General features: G+C 46.2%; 1 protein-coding gene across 2 annotated transcripts in view; it reads left to right on the forward strand.

The window, feature by feature from the left end:
- HBS1L (HBS1 like translational GTPase) overlaps window positions 1–25,216 on the forward strand; it is a 640,556-nt gene that overhangs the window by 544,669 nt on the left and 70,671 nt on the right. For both annotated transcript variants that reach the window (XM_086927450.1, XM_086927451.1), the window contains exons 11-12: window positions 21,619–21,687; window positions 24,909–25,013. In XM_086927450.1, coding sequence (XP_086783576.1) covers window positions 21,619–21,687; window positions 24,909–25,013 — 174 coding nt within the window. The remainder of the gene's footprint in view (window positions 1–21,618; window positions 21,688–24,908; window positions 25,014–25,216) is intronic.

A 25,216-nucleotide genomic window follows, 5' to 3' on the forward strand; every position in this document is an offset into this window, starting at 1 on the left:
ACAGTAAAGCTATGTTTCGATCGGTGGGTTTGGTAAACAAAGTAGTCGCAAGTATGCCTGCTTGGGGAATACTTCTACATCAAGGAATGGAATTTTAGTAGCTGATGGAGAAAGACTAAACTTGATATCCGGTGTCCTGGAATTTAACCATTGGTGGAACAGGGACAAGTTGTTACTGCCTCCTGTTCACACCATGAAGACGTCATCGATAAAGCGTAGCCATGTCCCAATGTGATGGCCGAATGGATTGTTATTATGTACGTAGGTGTTTTCGTACATAGACATGAATAGTACTACTAGCTCCGGTGCAAAAGGGTAGCCCATTGCCACCCCCTTGACTTGATAATAAAACTCCCTGTTAAAGCAGAAATAGTTTTTTCTTAATGCAAAGGATGCAAGATCTACCAAAAATGTTGTCGGTACTCGCATAGGTCTGGGTCTGGAATCTAAAAGAATGTGAGCACTGCCACTGCCTCATCCTGGGGAATCTGGGTGTATAGAGACGTCACATCGAGGGTGACCAATGTGTCCGTCCCTTCACAAAAATTCACTGTCTCCAATTTATTGATAAAATCCTTAGTGTCCTGTAAGTAAGAGACTACCTGGCTCATAAATTCTTTTAGAAAGCAGTCTACGTACTTGGCAATCGGCTCAAGCAGTGAACCACATCCTGCCACGATGGGTCTGCCTGGCGGATTGTCTTGGCTTTTGTGAATCTTTGGTAGTACGTAGAACATAGGTATTTTGGGGTGTTTAATTTGTAGGTATTCAAGCTCTTTTGGTCCCACAAACCCTTGTTCGAATCCTTCTTGGATTAGTGCGAACAGTTCATTCTGCAAATCTTTTGTGGGGTCCTTCCCTATTTTTCGGTAACAACTGGGGTCATCCAATTGCCTCATAATTTCAGCAGTATAGTCGTTGGCATCCCAAACGACTATAGCCCCACCCTTGTCGGCTTGCTTAATTATGATCTAAGTGTAATTTCTTAATTATTCAAGGCAGTCATTTGATTTTTAGTGGTGTTAAATCTGACAAATTTTTTGTCGTGTTCCATAGCTGAGATGGCAGATAGCACACTTTTTTCGAAGATCACAAGTTCTTTTGGGATCTTATTAGCTGGTGGGCAAAAGGTAGATTTATTTCTTAAGCCTATTACTTCAACGGAGCGTTGGGTAGGATTTTCAATGAAGAACATGGTCAGTCTCAGTTTTCTGCAGAATTCAATGAATTCGGATTTCATTCTCACGAAGTCTGTCCTTTTAGAGGGCACAAATGACAGTCCCTTAGCTAAAATGCTTTCCTCTTCCTGGGTAAGGACCTTTTTCGAAAGGTTGAAAATTGGTGACACTCCTAATTTTTGTAGTGTTGGCGACGAGTTTTCATCTCCCAGGGGATTGTGTATCTCACCCTGCCCCTGGGGCGCGTTTGGCCTCTCGATAAAAAAGGATTAGGAGATTGATTTTGCTGCTGTTGGTTAGAATTCCAATAGCGATTCCTATTGGGACGGTTGTAATTACTACCTATGTCACTATCTGTACCTGATGATGATGTTTCAGAAAATGAAATAAACTGTTTTCTATATCTCCCTTGATTGTCTGGGAGGTAGTGTCTTCAGTCTACCTTGGAGTAAAAATCTGCCTGTAGATATGGATATAAGTTATCCAATGAAAAACTTTTTTTGTCTTTCTCAAACTGGTTAGTCTTCTGTGTAATCGTGTAATCTTTAAATTCCTGTATCTCCTTCGCCACCTTTTCTAACAATGCCTTTGCATCAGCTATAGTAGGATTTGTGCTAATTTCAGCCTCTAGTTTAGCGATTTCATCCAATTCTTCTTTGGAGATCCTCACTGCTGTCTCACCTGTCAAGACCATAAGGTCTCTGCTGCATTTGGTTTCAATAAATGAAAAACCTTTTTTGAAAATAGGGTCCTCAGTAAAAATTACTGGGATTTTTTTAATTTGTAACCCACCTGGGATAGTTCCCTCTCGGAGATGTTGCAATAAAAAATGACCATGGAGGTCTGTTCTAATCTGTTTCTTTTTTAGTCTGATCAATTTATCGGATTCGTTGTGGGAAGTCGCTTTCACACTCAAGGAAACCGATGCAAAGACTGGTGGATCGCTCAGCCCAACCGCGGCTGGTGACGGAGCGGTTCTGTCACCAGCGTGCGGCGGCCGCCCCGCCCCCTTAGTGCTGCGGCGGAATAGCCGCCGCAGAGATGTGGTTAAACATAGTCTGGATTATCCCAGCTTTCATAAAGAGTCTGTACAATACACAAAGGGGAGTTGGCGCAGTAAAAAGAAAAGGTCTTATTTAAGATCTTCCCTCACTATTCTGTAAATTAAAGGGTTTTTTCCCCCCTCACTCATTAAAAATGAGTTATTTGGCACTGCCTAAGAATGCCTCGGCAGTGCACAGTCAGATTAATACCCTAATTTGTCAGCTAATGGTGTGGTTTAAGGGGGATGCTGGTTTATATTCAGAGTGACAAGGTTCTTTTAGGTAAAGGCACCTGTGTATCTCTTTCCTGATCACTGTCTTTGTGGCTGTTCGTAGCCAGGTGCAAATAGTTCACTCCTCTTTGTGCCTCTCTCGTGGATGCTCTAGGGCGGAGACTACACTGCTGTGAGGAGCATCACACTATATGAAAACTAGCTCTATAAATTGAATACAGAGGTACTTAACAAGGAAACCATCCCGAGCCAATTCTCTCTCTATATATATATATATATATATAACATACATATCCCGTATTCCTGTTAGGCCGTGTATTTTATAGATTTTTGGCAACATGAATGTACATAATGTATATATATTTATATTTCCGCTGTAACTGTTAAACTCTGTTCCTGCACTTGGTTTCCTCTTTCTATTCTATTTTTATCCACATGGATTTTTATCATTATGCTTTGCACCATTTGGATTAAGCCAGAGCTACGAGTAACCCCTGGGTACTCATACCATTATATTTATGCAATGTGCGGGCCCCCAGTCCACAATGTATTTGAACATATTTGCGATAGGACATACATATCCCCATATTCCTGTTAGGCACTCTACTTTATATCTTTTTGATTTAGGTTTACTCACAGCCTCTATTCACTGGCTAACCAGGCAACAATGTGGCTCACCAGAGATGCAAATTTAATGATGGTAGATAGTTCAGAATCAGGACGCTTCCATATTTCCTTTATTTCACACACTAGGCATTTTTGATTAGCTCCTATGCCTGTGAGGTAGGCTTCACGTACTTAACACTCAGTTTATTTGCGCATATAGCACTCACACGCCAACCTCACATTGTAAATACACGCTCATTAGGCTCACGTAACCACCGTTACCGCTTCCCTCACTTTCATTGTTTACACGATTTGTGACAGGAAGCATTCATGCAGTTAGTTATTGTGAGTTGCAACCTTTTACCATCTTTCATCTCTGAAGTGCACAGTACTCTGCACGGCAGGTGCCATTTGACACATTGATAACCGATCCTACAACTGGGAGATGTATTTACCCACGAGCTACACACTCCCGCTGGCACCATGTCATAATTCGGCCATTTCCCCAGCCGCCGACAAGCACACTCATGTCAACGCATGTCGCATTGTACATTGCCGCACACGCCGCATGCCGCCCAATATGCACCAAGCTCTCTGTTTTTATGCTTTTAGCTAAGATGAGGCTCAGACTGACATACGAATGAGGTTTCCCGCAAATCACTGATTGGACTGATTAAAACTCTCCGTATCTCCATACCTTGAGGTTATCTTGTAGCCCAGGAGCCTCGTTGGCAGGCACAACGCATATGTGGCTATCACCGGCTCTGACCCATGTACTCAGCTTTAATAGTCTTTCCACTCTGTCTAGGCGCTTTGCAGTAAATTGTATGTAGTAAATCTATGATGTCACAAATGTTGCTTTACCTCACGTTGCAAACCAGTTGAATCATTGTGATGAACATAGTAAAAATACTGCCACTTGTTACACTGTATATATTGGACCCTTCCACCATTGCAAGCGCTATGTGATCCAAGTCCGCATGTCTGGCGGCCGAAATGCGTCATTAGGACATTTGATGCTATGAATAAACACCACTAAGCCTTAAGCCTTGCCTACGGAGTCTGTTTCCCGGATCTGCTCCGCTCCCCTGGAAGGTTGCACTGCTGGGATCTTGGTGTGACATATATATATACCCCACCACACCCCCGGTTTAAGAAGTACGCTGAAGCTTCCAAAATGACATTTAAAAGGTAAAAATTAATGTTAGTAGTTTCGATCTAAGACCTTCACTACATGATTTATTTTTTTAGGTTGTGCGTTGCAGCGCGAAGCGCTGCTCCGCCTCTGCAAGAGATTTTGTAAGTGTGGACTTTGAGAAGAGGACTTTAAGCCCCACCCCTCTTGCCATTGGAAATTAGCTTTCCGGGTTGCCTCCCTTTGGCTTGTAATCAGACTGGGTTGCCTGCTTCACGGCTGTCGTGAAGCACTTTCATATCTATATGGGGCTTTCGGGGCGCGCTTGTTTAATTTGGAGGAGCCTGCCTGAAATGCCAAAGTGGCTCTCACATGAATGCTTTGGCTGTGAATCGTACTGTACTAATGGACACACAGGCAATGCACACTACTTCAGACATCATTGAGTGCCATCCACACCATGATGCATTTGAAATGTGATGTGCATGCCCCTTCGTTGTATTCACAACATGTCACAGGGCAGTTTACCCGCTGTTTCCAGATGCTGCTCACACCCATCCATGTCCGGTCACCCAGCGCCCTCTCCTGGTCCCTCCTTGCGGGTCTTGCGCTCACGCAGCTGCTTCCTGCGGGTTTTCGGCTGCAAAGTGCACGCGGATAACCCCTCTGCCGGGCTGTATCGTCCGTATCTCTCCAGCGCGACCCCTACCGGATAGTGAGAGTCCGTCACTACTGCCCTCCGAGCGCACCTGCTTACCGGCTGCTCCCTGGCGTCGCGCGAGTAGCCCTGCACTCCTTGCTGCAGCATTCCGACCTTTTTGGGGAGTCCCTTGGAGCTGCTCCCGATTCCCCCCCCCCCCTCCCCCCTCTTTGGCTATGAGTTCTCTGCCACGCTCCGACCCCCTCTTCGCGGTGAGTCCGCGGCAGCAGCCGTCCGCTCTCTTTCCCTGAACTCGGACTCCCTCGGCCTCTGCTCGCACACTCTCTGATCCCTCTCTCCTGACCCCGGACGTCTCGTCTCCGCCTCCTTCTCCAGGTCCGTACTTCCCTCTTCCACAACTTATCCTCCTCACCCCCTCCCCTGTTTTGGGCTTCTCTTTCCAGGACCCCACTCCAGGGGCGGATTGGCACTGCGGGCATTCGGGCATGGGCCGAAGGGCCGGTGTCTCCGTGCCCTCTGTGGGCCATTTTCCCCTTTCCCAGTCCACAGAGAGTGCTAGGAAAGGGGAGAAAAAAAACGGCCCACAGAGGCAACGGAGACCGAGACAGAGAAATGAATGCAGCTTCACTGTGCGGCCGTACAGAGATTATCTGCTGTGGCCTCTCTTCACTCCTGCCATGCAAAGCAATCACGCTGGGGGTGGGCTGGGGAGATGTGATTGTTTGCAAAAATCGACCTCTCTGGGGGTCAGGTGTTGCTCAGGCCTTTGAGCCATTTTCACATCGGGCCCCAGGGGCCGACACAGCTCAGAAACAGTGTTAGTTTTAACATCTCGCCCACAGCCCTTCACATTCAGGGCATAGTGGGCAGGAAGAATCGGTCTCGCTGTGGGGGCCAGGTGATTTTTGGAACTTGCATCATCTTCACCTTAGCCTCCCCCTGGCTAACGTGCCCTGGCTAACGTGGATCACCCAGCAGCTGTGTTTTGTGTTCCCCCGCCCGGACATTGCCCTGAGGCCTGGAGGGCTGATTAATTTACTATTTGCACGGGCCTTACTGCTGTTCATGTGCTCCTGAGCTGAAGGTCTGGGGAGGGCTGAGTAGGTTAGTAATAGCAGGGGATTCCTGCTTATTAGGTGCTCCTTCGCTGGAGGGCTGGAATAATTTTGTGACTGTAAGGGGCCTTGCTGTTTTTTTAGTTGCTCAGCATGTAGGCCATTGTCACCTTGGCCCTGTGTCCTGGGCAAGAACAGTATCCTCCCACTTTCATTCCTTGTCTGTGCCAGGGACATCTTAACGATGTTGGGGGCCCTGGGCCAAACATATTTTTGGGGCAACTGTTCGGAACCGATTTGAATTTATGATCCAATTTCACCTCTTTGATGCCCTCTTTCAGCTGGTCACTGGACAGTGCACTACCATACTCGTCCAAATTCTTAATGTATTGACATCTAATATTCAAGGACATTGACGTGTGTTTTCAATATTACAACACAGTAGCAGCTCACTAAAATTACTGAAAATAATTTGTGACATCCTCCCATTTCTCATATGTTTGATCTCCTTGTCACGTTCTCATATTTTGATCCCTTCTCTTTTCTCTCCATGAGCCCCTGCATCTTCTCCCCATCTCTTACCCTTCTATCTCTCCCCCTTGGCGTTCTGTCCTCCAGTTTGCAGCATCCCCTCTTCTCAGCTCCGTGTTCCTTCAATTCACTTCCTCATCTCGTCATCTTGCTCCCTCCTCCCATTGCCCTGTATGTTTAGCCTCCCACCACGTATCTTCGCTTTTCATTAGTTCTATGTCTTGCTTTTGTTCCCAGGTTCATCTCATTCTTTTCCCTCTCCTCTCATTGTTCCCTCCCTAGAGAAGAGGCGAGACAGGAGTCAGACTAAAAAGATAAGATGGGAGGAGACATCAGAAAGAGATGAGAAGGAGAAAGTGTAGAGAGAAATTGAAACCGGTGGGGCGAGGCAAGAAAGCAAAATAGAGAAGGAAGAAGAGACTAAATGAAGGAAGGGAGAGCTGCTGAAGAGTTTGTGAGGACAGAGAATGAAGGGGCAGTGAGACGGGCAGAGGAGATGAGTGATGGAAGAGGCAGAAGCTAGGAAATGGGTGGAAAGGGGAGTGGAGAGTGGGAAAAGAAAGGGAATGAAAACCTTGCGATAAAAGAGAAAGAGAAGCAGCGGGGGAAGGGGACGAGACACAACAGAGAGAGGAAAGAACAAGACAAGACTGGGCAAACGAGAGAAGCAGAGCAAGAAGGGAAGCATATGAGAGGAAGAGAAGGAGAAACAAATACAAACGAAAGACCGGGAAAGAAAGCTAAACAGAAACTATACAGTGAAAGTCGATAGGCAAGTGAGTGACCAGTGTGTTATATATATATATATATATATATATATATATATATATATATATATATATATATATATATATATATATATCGTCTTTCCCTCGCCCTCTTCACGTCTCCCTATTGTGCACCCCTCCTGTCGGCTCCATTCTTTTTTCTGGTCTTCTGCATTTTATGCCTCTCATTTCCCTCTCCCTCCCTATGTTGCATCTTTTCTTCCCTCTCTCGTACTCTCCCACCTCTTAACCTTACATTCTATTGTCATTGTCTGTCTCTTCTGTCCTTGTTTTCCCTCTCTTTTCTCTTTTCTGCCTCATTTCACTCTCTTCTGTGCCCTTGTTTCTTCTGGCTGTCTCTTCTCTTTTCTCTCGCTTGCCCCATTTATTTTCCCTGCTCTTCTATTCCCTCTCTTCCCTTCCACTTTAATACCAATCTCTGTGCATGTGATCTGCCTCCTCTTCCCTCTTTCTCTCAGTGCCCTCACAACATGCAAATTGCTGATCTTCACTCATACCTAACCGCCCATCTCTCGGAAGAGTAAGAGACCTACTCAAATGGTGTGATTTTACCACCACACAGTTAGTTATTTAATCACACAAAAAACTTCAAAGGATGAAATGGCAGAAATCAAACAAGGACAGTCACACATATATTGTACAGCAAGTGAGTATTGAAAATATATGAATCAAATGCATTTTAGCCATGATTCCTCAGTCCAGTGATAAACCGCTTACAAATGCATCCAAGCCAGCAAATTCTATTTACATCCTTCACAGGGGCCTGATGCCGTCAATTCATGTTCCCCACTAGGGTTTCTGGGGCTAACAATGTAGTCGGCATCAATGTATACCAGCAATGAACCCTGACTAAGGGACTGTTGGAAAATACACACAGTTTGATACAGAACCCACAACATCGGGGCACCACATAGCGCACCATCCTTGTCGGGGTATGTGTGGCCTGACCAGCCTCTAGGCGAAGGCCACCATTCATAATCACCTCCAGGCAACACTGGACAGTGGTATAACGAAACTTGAGCCGGCCCCTCCTGCAAAGTACATGGAGGGGCCCCCTTCTGGACTTACTCAGGAGCTCTCAGGACAGGCTGCTGCACTGAGAGGACCCCCTGGAGCTCGGGCCCCCCTCAATGCGGGGCATTTGTTATGCCACTGGGGTGGGCTGAATTGTCCGGAAGTCAGTCCATTCCCATTAAGATAATTACTCCGTCTAGGGGACAAAACCAGCTGATTAATCCTAATTCTTTTCAGGTAGCCCTGTTCTTTTCTGCTCAAGTTTCCACCACTTTTGCCCAGGTGCGGGAGGGAGGGGGGTCTCTTCCAGTCCAGCCACAGGTGCAGTTCATCCAGACTTGCTCACTACAGGGCGGTCAAGAAAAAAAGAGACCAAACCCCCGGCTCGCTGTGATTTTAAGCCCCCCTGCCTCAGTGCATTTGGATGATGTCACCTCCTCACTGGAACACAACTGCCAGTGACCCCTCTCCAACTCATGCCCATTGAGCAACTAATGGCGACCCTCTGCTATGTGCAGGGTACGCCCGCCCATACTTTGCTTTCTCTTTTCCACGTTCTGTTTCTTTCCCCTCTTGTTCAACAATTTGCTTTTGTTTTGGTCGAACCTAGGTAAGGCGCGGATGCACTGTCTGCAAGACCTGTTATCTTCTCTATCTGCTTTTGGCATGCCCATGAATTGCCATTTGTGCATTGTTGTGCCATTTAGAAATACAGGGTTTTTATTGGTGCATTGGGTCTGATTCTCCCGCCTTTTCATGCTTGAGTCACGCCCAGGCGATTTTACTCATTCTTTGCTTGTTTTTTACAGCTGCAGATTTGCTGTAGAATGCACTGAGAGCAGTACAGTGCAGAAAGAGTGAAGTCAAAGTAACTGAGTTGTCATTAGCCACTGATATCTGCAGCGATCTAAAGGTCATGGCTCATTAACCTAGTAAGGTCTTAGTGGCCTTCTGCAGTTCTGTAATCGTTTAACCTGGAGATAGAAACATCTGACCCACACTAGGAGTGTTGCGTCAGGCGCTATGCTACATTATTACTTTGAGGGAAACCGCACAAATATGAAGTGTGCTTTTCCATTAAAATCCCCACCTCTCCCCAAATATAGAATAGACTTTGTGAAAAACGAAACTATTGAACATCATTGAAAATTCACCTAATTTCGGAGCCACATCGCTTTCTGTTAGTTGTGGCCTAGTTTTAGTATATTTTAAATAGGTGCTTTTGAAGAGAAACTACATAATTATTTTTTAAATACATTAAATATAGTAGAGGCACTGGAGCATTGTATTTACTCTATAAGCCACAAATTGAAGGGCTGCCATCAACTGCAATAGAGCCAGGCCTTCATTTGTCTTTACCGCCTTAACCGCGGCGGCAATTCCGCCGTGGTGCGGGCATTCTAATAAATGGGCGGGGCTGTGTCGGCCTTTGGCCGTTCGCAGCACTGGGGAAGGAGTGCTCCCGTCGGTTATTTTATGCAGCACCACAGTCCTGTGTGTAAACATGCTTTTTAGGTAAAACAAAAATAGGCAGCAATTGTGATTGGACTCTGTCCATTCTGCCCCTCCATGTTGTGGTCTAAATGTTTTTCCTCCAAAATCGGAGTTCACTATGTGCCCCTGGGACTCTGGAAACACTCATGTATAACATGAAACAGCCCAGCATAAAATTATTGTACATTATACACTTATTGCATTAAGCAACCTCCTAGGAAACATACTAGCATGACATCAGACCATGAAAACCATGCCAATAACATAGGGAGGAGATGTGGCATAGCGTCACAGTTCCTACAATTTACCCTATGCCTTCTACTGCGTCCTTGGATGCTTGCAAAATAAACATCAATGCATTACCTGTTTATTTCCCTATTATGTGTATGCTCAACTGATTCACTGTGGTCTATTTCTGAAGCAGGTTACATTCAGATGTTGCCCTGTCAGAAGGTGTCCCTACTTTTCTGTGCTTAAACCCTGCTACATTTCCCATTAGTAATCTTCCAAAGCTGGGTAATCAGGCTCCAAAATCAAATCCCCCAACTTTCTCTTTCGTCCATTCTTCTCTAGTCTCCTCCGCCCAAATTTTTTTTCTCTGAGTTTTATATAGTGTTCACTTGACTCAAAGGTATCAGAGCGCTTTACATGAGCACCAGCTACGCTACACGAGAACACATTCAGTTTTGTTAGTCACAGGGAGTTTAAGTGATTTGACAGGAATCACAGGATATTGAGCACCATTGCTGATACTTAATCCTGGTTCCCCAGATTGGAGAGCGACCACCCTAGCCCGTTGGGTCACATCCTCTCCTCTAACTTCCAACCGCCTTCTGTTTTCCAGTCCCTCTCATATTCCTTCTCCCCTACCCCATTCTTCTCTAACCATCCCTTTCTCCCTGTCACTCATGCACATTTATCTTGAAACCCTCTTTCGCTCTGTCTGTTCTGACGCACATACCCTGCTCTGGTATCACACTCTCTCCAGTCATGCATCAACCCAAACCCTTTACAGCAACTCCTTCCCTATTTTTAAAATTCCTTTTTCTGTTGGTGTCATTTTTCCACCTCCCCTCCTTCCTAACCTATTTCCACTTTTCTGGTTCTGCAAATATAATCACTCAACTGCAAACAAAAATCAAAAGTAAAAAACATTGTGTAATTTACACCTCCGATAGCTCTAATTTTCACAAATGCGAGACTGTTGCATTGTATATGCTTGTTTTTTAAGTTGACAATGCCAAGAATAAAGTAGGTTTGTAGCACAATGTAAAAAGGTAGGAAATAGATCTGTGAATAGAACTACCCTCTGTCACATTGACAGGCTTTTTTCCGACGTTTTTGTCAATGATTGTTGGTGTGTCGGTGTGTAGGTTTTATCTTAATGTCGAAGAAGACTTCTGGGTTCAAATCGTGCTGCGCCTGCCATCGCGCCATGTTGGTGACTGATACACACTTAATTTGTCTCTGGTGCCTAGAGTGCGACCATGACTCAAACTTGTGCTCCGACTGCCGGGCCATGGCTCCGAAGACTTTGAGGTAGCGGTCCCTAAAGCTACTTGTGGCCTGGTGTTCGACTCCACGCCTTTCGCTTCAGGAGTCCTAAATCGTCATCCTCCCACTTGAAGTCATCGGGTCCGTTAGGTAAAGGCACAAGAAACACAAGAAGTCGAAACATGCTTTAATTTCTCCCCATCTGTTGGCTGAAGTTACAGAGTAGTCTGGACGCTCTAGGCCTCATTCTGCAGAACCTGTGCCTGGGTCAGCTCCGCGCTTCCCTGCCTTTCCAGGAGCCGGAGCGACCTCCTCTCAGCTTAAAGAATTCTGACACGCCATGTGCCTCATATTTGGGCAACCTGACCATCCGAGCCCGCCTTCCGGCCCTGGAGTCCCAGCGGGGGCTCCATCGGGTTTAACAGCGACCCTTGGCCCGGTGCTGATGCCCCCCCAATGGTTCATGTGTTGGATCCAGGTTGGCTCCGGTTGTTCCCCTTCGACCTTCCCCGCCGGAGCACTGAGACTGCCTACGCCGCCAGCTCCTTGCTGTGGCGCTAGCCTCAGTCCCATTCTTATTCCAGACGACCCAGAGATGGATCTGCACCTACCAACGCCGATTCCGGTGCTGACAGCACCCTTGGGTTCTAGGTCAGTTCCTTAGCCTTGTTTTGAAGGGCTAGGAATAGAGGGAGAATGGAAGGGGTCACTGGACTCTTTACAAGACCAAAAAACAGGAAGAGGGAGAGGGAAGCAGAGATTTATTCAGCTTCCAGAGTCAGTACTGAAATGGTAAAAAACATTGAATTTTCTGATGAGGACCCTCAGCCACATGCTCACAGCAGCTGTATATCTTGGTTTTCCTCTTATTTGATTGTGGGATGAATCATCATAAGGTCTTGGCACCTGAGTGTCCTGTTTTCCAGGTATTCCTCATCCTCCACCAGGAGGTAGACTGTCTGGTGTGCGACAGTCGTGAGTGGGAAGATTGTTGGAATAAGAACAAAATTATTAAAAATATCTTCTCTCCTGTGTAGTTTTTTTTTCCACGGGGGTGAAAAGGTTAAAAAAGTGGACGGTGTTTAGATGGTAATTATAGGTCCAAAGCACCTGGTGAGTGGTCGGTCAACATATTTCAGCCAAAAGGGTCAGATGGCTTTCTTCAGTACCAAAGGATCCAGCCGTCTCAAATGTTGAGGGTCTGTGTATGTGCTATGTAAGAGATTTGCTCACCCTGTTAGGGCAACAGGTTGTATCTAATGCCTTTTATGGATTCCCACACAGCAGGATTACAATCCGCAGTGCCGGCTTCATGGAACTAAAACACCCGCATAGATTACAGCTATAGACCAAATTAAGGCTTATTACCAAATGTCCTTAACAGGCATTAAATGCAACCTGTTACCCTAATAGGATGATTAGGGCAACCTAATCCTGGTGGGGGATGACGAAAACCTGGAGAACGGGACACTCAGTGCCAAGACCCTATGACCCTTCATCCCACTTAATCAATAAGCAGAGAACCAAGATATACCTCTGCTGTGACAGTGTGGCTGAGGGCCATTTACAAGACCAGCCTGAGTATAAAATGGGCTGGTATGAGGAATTGGGTGAGGCCTTTGGATTTGATACCTTCACAGATTTTGGCCTTCTTTCTTCTCCTACCGTGACTCTGTAGGAGGGCACTTCATATGCTATGGTGGTGAGAAGGGCAGCCGAGGTTCTCGACCTTCAGCTCTTTTTAGTGGTAGTCAAGACAAATATCTTGGCAGAGGTCCTTCGGCCATGTGTCTCCTCCTTGGAACCCCTCCTAACTTTCAGCGAGGCCTTAACTGATGTCCTTCTGGGAAACAGGTCTGTGCCCAGCACAAGGGCTCCTGTGGACAGCACAATCGCCCGAAGCCATCGCCCTTGGCTTCAGGTGACCCAGAAATCCTCACCAATTACTCTACCACGGAGATTTTGGTGGTCCGAGCCTCTATCTCACAATGTGCGTTTCCTTCCGCACCTCCAAACAGCGAATTCATGAGGCTGGATAGTTGGGGCAAGAAGATTTATTTTTCTTCTGCCAGTCTTGCATTGCGGTCAGTGAACCGTGCATGCCTATTGGTCCGTTACACCTACTCCTTTTAGGAAACTGTTGAGCAAGTGCTGCCACAAATCTGGAGGAGGCCCGGGCCATTCACTTCCAAGTGGTGTCAGATGGGAGAGATGCAGCAAAGTTCACCATTCATTGTAGGCTTGACACCACTGACTAGTTGGGCTGAGCAATGTCACTGATTGTGACTGTTCAACGCCATGCCTGGCTCAGAACCTCTGGCTTTTCTGGGGATGTCTAGGCTTCCCTTACGGACATGCCCTTTGATGGCACCCATCTCTCCGGAGACCAGGGTGACATGACCCTGAAGCGCTTTAAGGACTCGCAGGCTATGTCCTAGTCCTTGGATGTCTCAGTGACCACCCGTCCCCTGTCTGCTTTTCACCCCTCTCCAGGCCACGGGAGGATCTTTCAGCCATGCCAGCCAGAAGACTGCTCAAGTTTAGCCACCTCTATGCAGCTGTTTGTGCAGCTCCTTTCGACCCCGTGGGTCAGGCGGCCATGGGTAGTCAATCAGCTCCTCCCCCTACAGCCTTCCTAGTCTGGCCCTTCAAGATCATGGGCGGCTGATTGGTGACCTGATTAGCCATCCCCTCTACCATTGGCAAAACATCACATCAGACAAGTGGGTTCTTAAGATAGTGCAAAAGGGCTACTCCCTCCATTCGAGACTACAACTCCCTCCATGCCTCTGATGTGCGACTGGCTGACAGAGGACCACCTGAACTTGCTTCAAGAGGGAGTCCGCACACTATTGCCCAAGGGAGCCATAGAGAGGGTTCTGGGGCTCGAAGTAGGCTATGGTTGCTATTCCTGCAACTTTCTGGTCCCGAAAAAGGACAAGGGCCTTCTCCCTATTCTAGATCTGCGAGTCCTCAACTACTTCCTCAAAAAGGAAAAGTTCATAATGCTCACTTTGGTTCAGGTCATCTGCCCTAGACGCCAGAGACTGGATGGTAGCTTGAACTTGCAGGATGCCTATTTTCATATTCCCATCCTGCCTGCCCTTCAGCGCTATCTGCCTTTCACGGTCGGCCATGAGCACTTTCAGTTCACCCCTTTTACCTTACCAGTGCCCCTCAGGTGTTTACGAAGTTGATGGCGGTGGTCCCAGCTGATCTGTGCAGATCAGGGTTGCCAGTCTAACCCCTATCTCGAAGACTGTTGCAGGTGTACCCTCTCTAGGCTTTCGCTGGGGTTCACTATCAATGTGCCAAAAGTCATACCTGACTCCCTCTTAGACTCTCCCTTTCATCGGATCTGTTCTAGACACATTGCAGTTTCGGGCCTATCCTCCTGAGTCCAGGATATTCCGGCTACGATGCCTATGTTTCAGCCTCTATCCTGGATTTTCGTGAGACTGAGGCCGCTGGGTCTCATGGTTTCCTGCATCTTGCTGGTGATGCATGCCAGATGGCATATGCAGGCTCTGCAGTGGGACCTGAGGTTCCAGTGGGCGCATCATCAGAGGAGCCTCTTGTAATAAAGTGAGATTCACACTGGATTAAGTTCAGTAGGTAATATTTAATCAGCCCCAACCAACAGTCAGCTAACAACTGACAAACATGGAATTACAAGATATGGGAACCTTGGTGTCATGTGGTTCCAAACTCTAGGTTCCAACATGGAACCAGAAAACCCAGGATGACAGGTCATCACACCTCTCCAACATGGTCCAGGTCTCGGATGGAACTGCACAGGATAAGCAGTGGTGGCTCACCAATTGCGATTGGGTCCAAAGCAGACCCCTCTCCCTTCCCCAACCAGATCACACAGTAGTGACAAATGCATCACTCCTGGGATGGGGTGCTATCTGGGAGAGGTGAAAATCAGAGGACTCTGGTCTCCAGTGGAATCTAGACTCGACATCAACTTGCTGGAGCTCCGAGCGATTCACTTGGCATTGAAAGCTTTAATTCCTTCCATCAAGGGAAAGCTGGTTCAGGTGTTCAGATATAACACCACTGCCTTGTGGTACTGCAACAAACAGGATGGGGTGGGGTCCTGGCCCCTTTGTCAAGAGGCCCTGCATCTCTCGATATGACTGGAACAGCAGGGCATATCCCTGGAGGTTAAACACCTGAAGGGTTCCTGAACCCTAGGGTGGATAAATGCAGATGTCAATGCCTAGCAGATCTTGAATGGCTTCTCCATGCGGTAGTGGTGCAAGGTTTGTTTCAGAAGTGGGGAGAACCTTGGTTAGATCTGTTTCTCTGCCATGAAAGCGCAATGAAAGCAGTTTTGCATGCTAGAGTTTCCAAGGCTTCAATCACTCAGTGACGCTTAACGTCTCGAGAAGCACTCAGCCTCCTGTAAGCCTTTCCATCAATACCACTCCTATCCAGAGTGATCAGGAGCGACCGGGCCCTTCTCCAACTGAGCATCGTTCATCTGATCAGGCTTCCCCTTTAGGAGGCTCTTCTGACGCAGCAGTAGGAGATGGTCCTCTACCCGAACCTTTCAACTCTAAGTCTTCTTGTTTGAAGATTGAGTGGTGTCAGTTAACAGCATTTGATCTTCTTGCCGAAGTCTTTCTGCTTCCCCCTCTCAAGTCCTTCTCTTTATTTTGACCCTTGCCCAGCAAAGCCCTACTCTGGCGTTCTTTCGTCCTTGTCTGCCTTCTGGAGGCTGCCAGATCAACCCTCTTTATTTAAATCCCCTATTTTAAACGGATTTCTTAAGGGACTTTTACATATGCTCCTGCCTGCCCCATTCATCATGCCTCAGCGAGATCTTAATTTGGTTCTCACCTTCCTGATGTGCGCTCTGTTCAAATTCTCACGCCTGCCCCCTCAGGCAGCTTTCCATCAAAACAACCTTTTTTAGACTTAGAACCAAGATATACCTCTGCTGTGACAGTGTGGCTGAGGGCCATTTACAAGACCAGCCTGAGTATAAAATGGGCTGGTATGAGGAATTGGGTGAGGCCTTTGGATTTGATACCTTCACAGATTTTGGCCTTCTTTCTTCTCCTACCGTGACTCTGTAGGAGGGCACTTCATATGCTATGGTGGTGAGAAGGGCAGCCGAGGTTCTCGACCTTCAGCTCTTTTTAGTGGTAGTCAAGACAAATATCTTGGCAGAGGTCCTTCGGCCATGTGTCTCCTCCTTGGAACCCCTCCTAACTTTCAGCGAGGCCTTAACTGATGTCCTTCTGGGAAACAGGTCTGTGCCCAGCACAAGGGCTCCTGTGGACAGCACAATCGCCCGAAGCCATCGCCCTTGGCTTCAGGTGACCCAGAAATCCTCACCAATTACTCTACCACGGAGATTTTGGTGGTCCGAGCCTCTATCTCACAATGTGCGTTTCCTTCCGCACCTCCAAACAGCGAATTCATGAGGCTGAATAGTTGGGGCAAGAAGATTTATTTTTCTTCTGCCAGTCTTGCATTGCGGTCAGTGAACCGTGCATGCCTATTGGTCCGTTACACCTACTCCTTTTAGGAAACTGTTGAGCAAGTGCTGCCACAAATCTGGAGGAGGCCCGGGCCATTCACTTCCAAGTGGTGTCAGATGGGAGAGATGCAGCAAAGTTCACCATTCATTGTAGGCTTGACACCACTGACTAGTTGGGCTGAGCAATGTCACTGATTGTGACTGTTCAACGCCATGCCTGGCTCAGAACCTCTGGCTTTTCTGGGGATGTCTAGGCTTCCCTTACGGACATGCCCTTTGATGGCACCCATCTCTCCGGAGACCAGGGTGACATGACCCTGAAGCGCTTTAAGGACTCGCAGGCTATGTCCTAGTCCTTGGATGTCTCAGTGACCACCCGTCCCCTGTCTGCTTTTCACCCCTCTCCAGGCCACGGGAGGATCTTTCAGCCATGCCAGCCAGAAGACTGCTCAAGTTTAGCCACCTCTATGCAGCTGTTTGTGCAGCTCCTTTCGACCCCGTGGGTCAGGCGGCCATGGGTAGTCAATCAGCTCCTCCCCCTACAGCCTTCCTAGTCTGGCCCTTCAAGATCATGGGCGGCTGATTGGTGACCTGATTAGCCATCCCCTCTACCATTGGCAAAACATCACATCAGACAAGTGGGTTCTTAAGATAGTGCAAAAGGGCTACTCCCTCCATTCGAGACTACAACTCCCTCCATGCCTCTGATGTGCGACTGGCTGACAGAGGACCACCTGAACTTGCTTCAAGAGGGAGTCCGCACACTATTGCCCAAGGGAGCCATAGAGAGGGTTCTGGGGCTCGAAGTAGGCTATGGTTGCTATTCCTGCAACTTTCTGGTCCCGAAAAAGGACAAGGGCCTTCTCCCTATTCTAGATCTGCGAGTCCTCAACTACTTCCTCAAAAAGGAAAAGTTCATAATGCTCACTTTGGTTCAGGTCATCTGCCCTAGACGCCAGAGACTGGATGGTAGCTTGAACTTGCAGGATGCCTATTTTCATATTCCCATCCTGCCTGCCCTTCAGCGCTATCTGCCTTTCACGGTCGGCCATGAGCACTTTCAGTTCACCCCTTTTACCTTACCAGTGCCCCTCAGGTGTTTACGAAGGTGATGGCGGTGGTCCCAGCTGATCTGTGCAGATCAGGGTTGCCAGTCTAACCCCTATCTCGAAGACTGTTGCAGGTGTACCCTCTCTAGGCTTTCGCTGGGGTTCACTATCAATGTGCCAAAAGTCATACCTGACTCCCTCTTAGACTCTCCCTTTCATCGGATCTGTTCTAGACACATTGCAGTTTCGGGCCTATCCTCCTGAGTCCAGGATATTCCGGCTACGATGCCTATGTTTCAGCCTCTATCCTGGATTTTCGTGAGACTGAGGCCGCTGGGTCTCATGGTTTCCTGCATCTTGCTGGTGATGCATGCCAGATGGCATATGCAGGCTCTGCAGTGGGACCTGAGGTTCCAGTGGGCGCATCATCAGAGGAGCCTCTTGTAATAAAGTGAGATTCACACTGGATTAAGTTCAGTAGGTAATATTTAATCAGCCCCAACCAACAGTCAGCTAACAACTGACAAACATGGAATTACAAGATATGGGAACCTTGGTGTCATGTGGTTCCAAACTCTAGGTTCCAACATGGAACCAGAAAACCCAGGATGACAGGTCATCACACCTCTCCAACATGGTCCAGGTCTCGGATGGAACTGCACAGGATAAGCAGTGGTGGCTCACCAATTGCGATTGGGTCCAAAGCAGACCCCTCTCCCTTCCCCAACCAGATCACACAGTAGTGACAAATGCATCACTCCTGGGATGGGGTGCTATCTGGGAGAGGTGAAAATCAGAGGACTCTGGTCTCCAGTGGAATCTAGACTCGACATCAACTTGCTGGAGCTCCGAGCGATTCACTTGGCATTGAAAGCTTTAATTCCTTCCATCAAGGGAAAGCTGGTTCAGGTGTTCAGATATAACACCACTGCCTTGTGGTACTGCAACAAACAGGATGGGGTGGGGTCCTGGCCCCTTTGTCAAGAGGCCCTGCATCTCTCGATATGACTGGAACAGCAGGGCATATCCCTGGAGGTTAAACACCTGAAGGGTTCCTGAACCCTAGGGTGGATAAATGCAGATGTCAATGCCTAGCAGATCTTGAATGGCTTCTCCATGCGGTAGTGGTGCAAGGTTTGTTTCAGAAGTGGGGAGAACCTTGGTTAGATCTGTTTCTCTGCCATGAAAGCGCAATGAAAGCAGTTTTGCATGCTAGAGTTTCCAAGGCTTCAATCACTCAGTGACGCTTAACGTCTCGAGAAGCACTCAGCCTCCTGTAAGCCTTTCCATCAATACCACTCCTATCCAGAGTGATCAGGAGCGACCGGGCCCTTCTCCAACTGAGCATCGTTCATCTGATCAGGCTTCCCCTTTAGGAGGCTCTTCTGACGCAGCAGTAGGAGATGGTCCTCTACCCGAACCTTTCAACTCTAAGTCTTCTTGTTTGAAGATTGAGTGGTGTCAGTTAACAGCATTTGATCTTCTTGCCGAAGTCTTTCTGCTTCCCCCTCTCAAGTCCTTCTCTTTATTTTGACCCTTGCCCAGCAAAGCCCTACTCTGGCGTTCTTTCGTCCTTGTCTGCCTTCTGGAGGCTGCCAGATCAACCCTCTTTATTTAAATCCCCTATTTTAAACGGATTTCTTAAGGGACTTTTACATATGCTCCTGCCTGCCCCATTCATCATGCCTCAGCGAGATCTTAATTTGGTTCTCACCTTCCTGATGTGCGCTCTGTTCAAATTCTCACGCCTGCCCCCTCAGGCAGCTTTCCATCAAAACAACCTTTTTTAGTGGCAATAACTTCTGCCAGGAGGGTTGAGCGAATTGCATGCTCTGCCATGCAAGCCTCCTTACCTGACAATCTTCCCTGGTAAGTTGGTGCTTCGCACTATGACCTCTTTCTTACCAAAAGTGGTAACACTGTTCCACGTGGGGCAATCAGTCTCCTTGCCTATTTTCCATGCTGCTCTGTACCCTATAAAGAGGCGCGCCTCCACCGTCTGGACCCAAAAGATCGTTATCGTTGTACCGTGATTGCACTAAAGAATTCAGGGTGGAGGACCAACTCTTCGTGGGCTACGTTGGATCAAAGAAAAGTTATGTGGTGCAGAAGAGGACTTTCTCACGATCAGTCGTCCTCTGCATCAAAATTTGCTATGCTCTGCCCAAGACACAGCCTCCTGAAGGCTTAAGAGCCCATTTCACCAGAGCAAAGGCTGTGACCACAGCGTTGCAACATGATGATACAGTCCTTGACTTTTGTCAGGCAGCGACGTGGTCATCACTGCACACGTTTGCTAAGCACTACTGCGTGGACAGTCAAGTCTGCAGGGAATAGCCTTCATGGCCGGTCTGTCCTGTAGAATGTCCTGGTCCAAACTTGTCCACAGTCCCTCTTCCGGGGATGGTATTGCTGGGGTATCTATTGTAAGGTAGGGAATCTGCGGCCTGATGTCTGTATCAGATGGACAAGTTACTTACCTTCCGTAACGCCTTATCTGGTAAAAGCATTATCTAGCTGCAGATTCCTTACCAACCCCATCCTCCCAGTACTGTGGACAGGTTTTTAGGGACAGGGCTGATCCCTTTCAGGGCCCTAGTTGTTCTAAACACACCACTGTCTCATGGCTCTGTACTTCTGGAGTGGAAAGTAACCGACATCCGCGTGCTGACGTGGCGCTTATATAGGTGACGTGGACGTCCCTTCCGTTGCAGACAATGTCGACATTACGCGGACCCAACGGGCACCACCTACCGGCATGCTCGAACAAAAGTCTTCCGGATCCAGCCTAATGCCAGATCAGTCCTAAGGTGAGGAATCTGCGCTAGATTATGTCTCTACCAGATAAGGCGTTACCGAAGGTAAGTAACTTGTCAGTTTGTAGACCACATTGATTTCTACAGTATAGCTGCCCATAGTGTTGATCATAAGTGAACTGCTCCTTGAGTGATTTTAATTTTCACTGCTAAGCTTGACTCTAATCAATAATTAATTCAAGTAAAACCATTGAAGGCGGTTTCACTGACTAAGTAGGCTTAGTGCTGATCCCACAAAAGCATGCTGCTTCCACTCACTCCCATACGGTTCAGTATATCACCTGGAGCCTCTCCCTCCATTTCCTCTGTTTTCACCTGTGTTTTCCGGGCCCTGGTAGGTTGGAGGTGCCGCTTACAGTCGGCAGCAATGGATACAAAGTTATAGCACTTCATTAGACTGTGAATTGGGTACAAGTAGCCAAGCTTTACTCGTCCAAACATTTCAGTCTCATTCTTTATTCCAATGAACAGTGATCACAAGACATCTCTTGTCATGACAGTTCCTCTTATTTAGTAGCCCCTGCACAGGTCATGGTCACACCACCAGGTTTTCATTTTCAAAGGTCACGAAAAAGAGACTGGGTAAGGGCTGTCTCAGCCGACATTCGTGTAGGAGCATTAAAAGTCCTAGAACAACCACAGAACATTTAAGCGAAGGGCTGAGAAAGCCAAAAAGTGAGTTTTGGATCCCTCTATTCTGACAGCCATCTTGCTGCATGCTGTTGTGCCTAATACAGTTCATTTTTATAAACTTAATCTCCTTGTCCTTGCCAGGTCTTAAGTGTATTTTAAGGTGACCAATCTGTTTATATGCTTTACATGTTAAAAAGTGTTAAGAAGCTGGAGTACAGAGAGATTGCTGAAGCAGTTTCAATTACATTATATTGATCATGCAATGTATTCCTTATTGTTAAAACGTTTATATTTTACAAATTACATTGAAAAAATGTAATGTGCTACAGTGTATGTGAGAAGTTTCTTCCTCAACTGCTTGTTGAATTTTGTGTTTCTATATTTTGTTTTCCAGATTTATTCAAGTCACCTCAACGGTCAGTGGACAAACCCTTTAGATTATGTGCATCTGACGTGTTTAAAGGTTGGTGCACTCTATATCTTCTAAAGTTAATAAGTGCAGTACAACTTTGGGTTGGCAGAATTTATATTCTTCTTGAAGACTGAGAATTAAAGCATATATGAACATAAAAGCTAAGTTGCCCTATTCTGGCACGATATTGCCTGCCTTAAATCAGCTGCAGGCGATGAGTTTATGCGATGCCTTTTCCCATATTCCTGAGGCACTCCGTGGTTACTGGGCTATATCCTTAGTACTGACGTTTACTACTGTTGTTGCAGGGCCTCGAATTCAAGAATATTGTGTTTTTAAGTAACACTGTTTGTATAATTGACTCACAGAGATAGTTAAGTTGAGGAAAGAAAGCTTACTACGACGTTCTAGGAGGTTTAAAACTCAAATTTCATATAACACAGTATACCACACTTTAAACTCTGTATCCACTAACGGGTATTTTTTAAAACCTGCAAAAGAGCAAGAAGTTTCTAATACTTTATAGTGCTGACTGTATTTGCAGCAGTGGAACCCTGAACACAATATATTATGCGGGCCAATAGACATTGTTGTCTTATCTGGGGAAAAATATGAAGATTTTTCCTGCCTTTGGAAGCACTCACGTCTCCGTACTTTTAATATGACTTGGTTTGCCTGCTCCAGTCACTGAAATGAAGGTCCCAGACAGAGTATTAAAATGCTGTTTACTCACCAACATTTTGACTAGTTTCTCAATGACCCTGCATTGCAAAGGAGAATAGCTGAATCGATTGATATCCAAGCTTCCAAAATTCATCCAAAACTTCAATAAAGCCTAGAAGTGTTGCAAACGACCAGAAGCCCTCTGATCAGAAACTAGAATGGGATACACATCAACAAAAAATTAAGATTTTAGCCAGCCAACATAATGGTCTATAGTCAAATTCCTGTGTTACCTTAATGCAGTTCTTGGCTGCTGGTAGTCAATCAGTGACAAGGGGCGTTTACCAAAATAAAAATAAACAATTTTGTTTCCAGCAGTCTCCAAAGTATGAGTCGAACTACTTATGATGAAAATGTACTAACACCCACAGTAGCCACCATTGGTACCAAACTAGGATTGTATCTCATTCACGGTTGGTTGGGATTTAAACGTTTGGGTATCTGACATGGCACAGCAACTGGCTTTAAACCCACTGTTTTGCTCCTGAAAATGGGGAAACAGGATATAGGATTGAGTGAAACCTTTACATCTGGGTATGTTAGAATAGGTATGGCTGAAGAGTTTTTAATAACAATTTTGGAATTGGCTTTTCCAGCCTGAGCCAAAGACATATTATCTTTAAGTCTCTCTCAAGCTGGAAAAGGGGTGATGTGTCCTCCCTTAAGTCATGGATTGTATGGATTTGACACCCACATTGAGAGGATGTGGGACCATTACCATATCTCCAAGATCTGTAGACACTTCTGCCAAGTAGCAGAACTAGTTTGGTAAGTGTTTTTTGTTCTTGCAGGGCTCTAGACTAGACTGAATTTCTAATACCACTGAAAACCAGACTGTTGAGAGTGCTGTGACGTCTTTGAGATGAAACCCATGGCAGCTGCTCTGATGGCATAGAAACCACTGACTTGTGCTGCATGGAATCTGTGCCTTGGACACTGTTAATACTGCACTAGTTCTCCATGCATGCCACATGTAAGCACAAATGTGCAGCACAGACGTAGTGAAGATATAGCCCTGAGTAATGAAATACTGTATGGATTTTACTGGATACAGCTAATATTGTCTGCTCTTCTATACAATCTCAGCTATCAGCAGACTCCATAGGGGCAGAAGGTATCCTTTACTATGAGGGGGCAAACTCTAGGTACACTCCAGATACCCTCCCAGGCCATGTATTCAAGTGAACAACACAAAATGACATATAGCATCTATTGTCGGGTCACAAATATTGAGTCCACTGTGTAATAAAAAAAGCCCTTCTGGACCCCAGACTGGGTTTTCCCTATTTGGGGATAGTCCGTGAAGTGCAGCTTGATTCCTAGAGCACATACAACTAGTGGTTTTGGTGATTCACTCTTAGTGATTTTTAGCGTTTTACCATCTGACTTACCCTACTGTATAGGAGGCTAAGCATCATGAAATCAGTTGACATCAAGTTTGGAATATAGCCTGCTGCCGAGGGCTGTACCGACAGCAATGTTAAGGTTCCTGAACTCTCATCGCCCACTAAGGAAGGAGAGAACCTTTAACAACTGGTATAGCCCGAAACAAAAGGGCTATAAGGCTATTCGAGGCTTCCACACACTAAGGGTTACATTTTCTAAATTAACAAAGGGAGAAATATGAAGTCAGACATTGGAATGTTGGAGCTCTGGGCATATATCAGCCATTATAAGCCCTCCATTGCCTTCAGTGAAACTTTCAACATTCCAATGTTATAATCATGAGTACTTGCTCATAATGTTTTTGTTGATTACATAGCCTAAATAACAAGCTGGACAGTTATCCTCAAAACCTCTTTTTCAGGCTACATTGTTACTTATGACTTGGAGGACTCTGAATCTGTCAGAGAAGAATAGCAAAGTACTACAACATTGATCATATGTGATCTGTAGCTCTCTGGTCAACTTATAAGTATAAGCGAAAGGAAGCTCACAGAGCTTATTTAGCTGATTTGTGTTCAATACTCACTGCTCAGTGAATCTCCTTTTGGGGATTTATTTGAGTTGTTGCAATACAGGCAGAATCTACAGTGCTTAAAACTGCCCCTGTACAGCCTTCTTGAGACTGCCAGCTAGCGTTGATCAAACCTGCACAATAAGGCTTGGGGGTAGTTCAGACTTCACACTCTTTTATTACATCTAAAGTTTCCAGTAGTTGCTAATTATGCCAAAGGCTACAGTCCATAGGAGGCAATGTATGCGAGTAAATTAACGGTGTGTTTTGGGCATTCATGCTTTTAGTCAGGACTACTCTGGTCTTAAAGTTCACACAATGGTGTTGCAGATAATGAATTCATGGCCAGTGTATAATCCCAAACTCCTTAATCATATATATGTATATGTATATGTGTGGGTGTGTGTGTGTGTATGTATATATATGTATATGTATGTGTATATATATATATATATATATATACACACACAATTGTATTTTGGGGGGGGGGGGGCAGATGCGTGTGCAAGCAGATGAGACATTGCAGTGTTTAATTGTGGTCTTAAAAATAAACTAAGTAAGGTATCCGTAACCTACTGTCCATGTTTTCTAGATCAAGGAGCAGGATTCTGTGTGACCGGTAAAATAGAAGCTGGCTATGTCCAAAGTGGGGACAAAATACTAGCAATGCCCCCTAATGAAACCTGCACTGTTAAAGGTATGTGTGCACAAAATGTTAACATCTGAAGATAAAACTCCCCTTTTTAAGAAGTAGACGTGAGTTTTTTCCTTGCATCAAACAAAAACAAAAAACATTGAATAGCTGATTAGCGACTTCAGTTACAAATGTCAAATATTTTTTTACGTGTTTTCAGGCCCAATTTATTCTAATTTCGTTTTTGTATCTTCTAGATTTTGCAT

This window comes from Lissotriton vulgaris, chromosome 6 (assembly GCF_964263255.1).
Source record: "Lissotriton vulgaris chromosome 6, aLisVul1.2, whole genome shotgun sequence".
Classification (NCBI taxonomy): Eukaryota; Metazoa; Chordata; class Amphibia; order Caudata; family Salamandridae; genus Lissotriton; species Lissotriton vulgaris.